The sequence below is a fragment of the Paralichthys olivaceus genome, chromosome 15 (genome assembly GCF_024713975.1).
Source record: "Paralichthys olivaceus isolate ysfri-2021 chromosome 15, ASM2471397v2, whole genome shotgun sequence".
NCBI lineage: Eukaryota > Metazoa > Chordata > Actinopteri > Pleuronectiformes > Paralichthyidae > Paralichthys > Paralichthys olivaceus.
In genome coordinates, this window is record NC_091107.1 from 16634402 (window position 1) to 16639914 (window position 5513).

The 5513-nt window shown below is 41.5% G+C and overlaps 1 protein-coding gene across 2 annotated transcripts; it reads right to left on the reverse strand.

Moving 5' to 3' along the window:
• Positions 1-700: 700 nt before the first annotated feature.
• cldn7b (claudin 7b) lies at positions 701-5232 on the reverse strand. 2 transcript variants are annotated; one of them, XM_020086195.2, is made up of 4 exons: positions 4720-5232; positions 2384-2548; positions 2212-2296; positions 701-1663 (listed from the first exon to the last, which is right to left on the reverse strand). In XM_020086195.2, the coding sequence occupies exons 1-4, from the start codon at positions 4940-4942 to the stop codon at positions 1513-1515; spliced, it is 624 nt and encodes a 207-aa protein (XP_019941754.1). In that variant the 5' UTR covers positions 4943-5232; the 3' UTR covers positions 701-1512. The 2 variants fall into 2 exon arrangements, with proteins under 2 accessions (XP_019941754.1, XP_019941753.1); XM_020086194.2 differs by having other exon boundaries at positions 2212-2548; positions 4720-5146.
• Between the last annotated feature and the right edge of the window lie 281 nt (positions 5233-5513).

The window sequence follows — 5513 nt, forward strand, 5'->3', positions numbered from 1 at the left end:
ATATATAATGACAAAGTGAGTGGAGATGAGACACTGTGAAAACAAAGGAGAATTAGGTGAAATCAAACACTGCTCTGTGATGAAATATTACTTTTACGCACATTATGTAACATCTTTAAATGCTTTTACGAGAAACCTGAAACATACTTCAGATAAAAGTACATCATATTAATGTGTCGATGCGCTTCTCATGAGTAACTTCATGCCCAAATAAAAACAGTTACCTGTATCTACCACAAGGTGGCAATGAAACCAAAGCAACTTTCATTTAGTTGCCATTATAGAGCTGTGTCTCATGCGCTTGCAGGAAGATGGCTTCCAGTCAGAAACGTTGGGGCTCTGAGGATTTCAGATTACTGCCTCAGTGGGAGTATGATTTGCAGCCTGCAAATGATGTTCCACTCACTCTTCTAAATACCTTTTGTTTTGTTGGAAGATTTCTGTGTTATGCATTGGACTGAGTGAAATAAAAGATACCTCAAGTCTCCATAGACAACCACGAGGCCATTTGGTCACCAAGGTGACATTTGATGCTTGTCCTTTTTCTATTAATTGTTGCCTCTTATTCTCTCCTTTAAGTTTTTCAACTGCTTTATATATATATACATCCCACCAAATGAACTTAATCCGATTTGTTTATTGTACATCAGGCCTGATTTAACAAGGTTAACTCTTTTTAAGGTCCAAAACCCAGAAACTCTGTATTTTTAACTTTTATTTTATGTACAACAAAAAGACATTGCAAATCACAAGTTAAAACATTTTTAAAAACTGAGAATTTGATGAGTGCAGCAATAGCTATGGTAAATAAAATAAAAAAACATAAATGTGAGTCACACCCATTTTACACAGACAGTAATCATGGCAGAACGAGTTGAGTAATGGTTCGCAACATTTCTCACGCCGTGTGATTATGGAAATAAAAAGGAAACAGTAATTTGTGATTTATATATTTAAAGTTTCACTGGAGCATTTTGTTTAAAAAACTAGTCTAAACTGTTGAGTGATTGTCTTGTTCATATAAAGAGGGCACAAACATGGAAATAAATGGGAGCACATTGTTATGTTTTGCATGTAGCCTACACAGAAGTAAAATGGCTGTAGAGTTGACCACTGACGTATCTGATCTCTGTTCAGTGCATTCAAACTATTTTAAAAACACAATGCATTCTCTAATAATGCACAGCACACTGTAGCATGTGGAAATATGTACTGTATACCAGTTGAACAACTTAGTGCTTTTCAGGTGTCAGCTGGATTGTGTATCTCTATGCAGTTTCAGACAAGGCAAAGACAGTGAGCGCATTCTTAGAAGTAAACTGCTAATATTTAAAAACTTTAATGCGTCTGTTAAAATAATATTACAGTAACATCACAGGGAGCCCTGAAGAAACTAAAATACAAAACAGGTGCTGATCGCATCCAGCTGGGGTACATATTTTTCAACGTTAAAATCTCAGAGTTGGACGAGCACAAATGTCAAAGTGTCCTTTTTTTGAGTCCCAGTCCCGTTCAAACGTATTCCTTGCTGCTGGGGGGTCTGGAGATGGGATACTTTGGTGTGGATTTGCCCCGTGGGCAAGATGCTGCCAGCATGCAGCCTCCCACTACGGCCAGGAAAGCTCCAGCCCAGGCGATAAATATGGCAGACCCAAACTCGTACCTTGAAAAAGAGATTTACAAACATTAAAAAAAAAGTAGAAAGATGCTTTAAGCGCTTTAATCATGGATGCAAATGTGGGTGCAAATATTTGAATAGAAGGGAGAGAGTAGTATCTTATAAACCGGCATGTTCGGACACAATGTATTCTGCTGAAAATGGCACCAGTCCCAGTTAAACTCGGCTAATTTACAAAAAAGAAAAAACAGGGCAAGCACTATGGTGTCTTCTTTTATTGATTAAGGTTTGGAGATCAGAAATAGTCTGCAGACTGGAGTGTTTTTTAGTGACCAATTGAAAGAGGGGAAATTCAGCCACGGTCCAAAAGCAACGAAGTCTATGTTGAGCAGTTGTGACCGCAAAGGGAGGTGCTCAGCCCCTTTCGCAACCACTGCTGTTACCATAGAGCACAAACTAACTCTTGAATACGCCTTTCCGCTTACGGATACTGTTCTGTGCACTTGCTTCATATCAATGGGCGATGTTTTTATGTAGCCAAAATGTTAGACTAAATGAAGTACACGAGAACGTACATGCTGCCATTTACTTACTTGGTATTGACAGGGGTGAAAGGGTTGTAGAAGGCCTGGATGATGTCATGAGCGTACCAAGAGCAGGCAATTACGGAACACAAAGCTGTAAGAGAGTGAAGAGCATTAATACTGAACCTCTTACAAATCCAGGGACAAAATAAAAACAGTGACTCATTTAAGGCCCTCTTACCTCCAATCAGGATGACGATGCCACCGGTCATGGCGATGCGGGACTTGCGTGTTTTGTCATCTCCTCCACAGTTGGTGCACTTCATTCCCATGCACGCTACACCCAGACCAGCCAGCGTTACGATGATGCTAACGATCATGAGGGCGCGGGTTGCCTGGAGGGCACCTGGAAAGGAGGGCAGGAGACGGTTATTCCGTTATTCTGACAAATACCAAACGATTAACAGTCATTGTAGTAAAGGTGTGGCAAGTCTTAATAGGTTTTATTAGACTAAAGAACAAATACACATTATTGGCATTAGAGTTCAAATCTACTATGATTTGAGAGAACAACACTTGTATATAAAAGCTTTAATATTTTTGCAGCGTTCCTTTCCTGCACTTAAAAACAGTCATTGTTTGTGTGCAACAGACTGGCTTCTGTGTCGTGTGTCTCTTCGCCACTCCCTCTAACAACGCAACACAGAAACTGGCTCTAACCAGAAGGCAAAAGAACCTGCAGCAGGAGGGGGAGGATGGGTTGGGAGGAAGTGGGTGTGTGGGTTTGCAATGGTGCAAGTCAGAAACAGGTTTAACAAGGTTTCAGGTTTCATTACAAGGAAGACACTCCCAATTTCAGGAGAACACAGCCCGCTTTTCAGCAGGTGGATGTTTCCGAGATCGAAGCTCCGCCAGAATGTGAAGAATGTCTTAATCTTTTAAAAGTTTTTAAATGCAGAAGCAGCAGTGCGGGAGTTTTGTTGTCAGAAACGTTTTCCAACTTTTATCCTATGTTTTAAAAACTACAGGTGTGTGTTAGTAGGTTCTGGTATTTGTGAGTAGTGAGTCATTATTTGTGCACTCGCTCCATATCTTTACTAAAGCTTTACTCACACAATGTTTATCAAAGTTGGTTTGTGTTCATGTTTGAAGAGGTGATAAAGACACATTGTGTTGTAGATATCCTATCAAATGTTTTGATTAGCAATAGAAAAAAACATTAAAAAAGCAGACAAACTATTTGGGGAAAACGGCCATTTTGTGAGCTAAGCCACCAGTCGACATGTTCTGTAGAGTAGTAAATGTATATATACAAATATGTTGAATCAGGAGGAACCTGTATACAAAACTGTAAAAAAGGCACGTTATGCCTGAGGGCACTCTACCAGTCAGCTGAATTTGAAACCAACCGACCGTCATGGTACGGGCTGTGTTCACCTGAACCGTCATGAGTGACCCATTTAGCCACTGGTTTTATGATCCCAGACAGGAAGATAAAGAGTAATAAAGACAGTTGATGTTCCATGTTCATATTTTTTTTCGTTCCTGGCCCATGTGATGACAGTGAAACAATCAGTGCACTTCAATTTAAATTCTACTGCTGCCCCTGAACCACCCACCCTGCCACATACATTAGCAGGAAGCAGGGCCGACTCAACTTGTTTTAACCTTCCATTATGTGTTGTGCTCAAACATTTGGATTAATTTAACTAAGCATTAACTGTACTAAGACATTTTGAAGGAAAAAGTTAAATATATTCAACTCCTGAACGAATGGAACGAACGAATTGTTTTAGGGCCTGCAGGCCGAGGACAAAGCAACTGTCTGTTAAAGGTGGAACTCCGACGTGTTGAGTATACAGAGATCCATACTGGTGTTGTTTAACCTCCACCTGCGTAATTTAAGTCCCACAATGAGGTTATCCACACACGCAGGAGGAGGAAGAGGAGGAGGGGTATCTTTACTGACTACAGGACAATCATTGTCCAGGTGTCAAGGTAATTTACATATTTCCAGATAATAAAGAAAATGATTTCAAACTGAACAATAGGTTGAATTTCAAAGACAATGTCCTGCATTGCCATGGAGCTGATCTGCTGCACTGTGCAGGCGAGGCCTGATCGTGTGGCTTCAACAAAGTTTGCCGAGGGAATAAAAGTGGAGTTAATATGTGACCAAACCGGTTATTCTGTGATCTGGTTAGAGTTCACAACCAACTGTAGAAAATGGCCTCAAGAAAAACACGCTCCTGCAGCCTGGGCCCTGCCACAGGTTAACTGGGCTGAGTGAGGCAGGTTTAACAAGAAAACACACCAGATTCAAGAAGATAAACCTGCAAGCCAAGAAAAGAGATCTGACTCAAAAGAAACATGTAAAAGGCTGAAGAGAAAAAAAAAGGATGAGATCCTTATGAAAGCTGTTCACAATAAGATGAGGAAGTAGAATAATTGTCATGTATAGAATAATAACAAGAATAGCTTAAGCGTTTGAACTACAGACTTTGAGTAGAAAAAGAAGTCAGACAGTGAGCAGGCCTGTCCATTGAACGCCCTGACTCAGAGAGCAGAGTTACTCACTGTTCAGCTGCAGAATGGAGTCGTACACTTTGCACTGGATTTGCCCGGTGCTCTGGAAGGCGCAGGACATCCACAGCCCCTCGTACATGGCCACCGCCGTGATGATGTTGTCCCCGACGTACGCGGACATCTTCCACTGGGGCAGAATGGTCCCAATGATGAGTCCGATGACTCCCAGCAGAGACAGGACGAATCCCAGGATCTGGAGCCCGGAGTTGGCCATTTTCTTCTTCTTCTTCTTTTCTTCTTCCTCGATCAAGAGTCGCTCACCTGCTGTGGAGGTACAAACCCCCCGCTCCTCACCGGATGTAGTGGAAGTCTCTCTGCTGCTCACTGGCTCGCTTCTTGAGTTGTGTTTAGTTGGTGCTCGTGTCTTTGAATCTTGTTCGGAGATGAAGCAGATGTGGATTCTCTTGCTCTCGGGGATCCTCGCACCTGTTCCTCAGCCGCACCTTGAATGGGCACGGAGCAGCGGGGACGAGCTTTTTGAAGCGGTTTCTGTTGCTGGTGGGCGGGGACGCGCACGCAGTATCGACTCATCATGTGGCGTCGAACACCTGAAGTTTCATGATGTCAGGGTTTCCTCACACTGACCCCTGCGGGACACCGTACACACTCAGATCCATCATAACTCACACTGATGTCAACAATCATACTTTATTTGTATTGAAACTGTCAAAACAGCCCTGGTTTTATATAGAGTCATTACTTAAAAACTTAGTCACGTTATTCATTCTTTAATAACATACTATTTATAGTATGTACATATTATAAAAAATACTATATATATATAT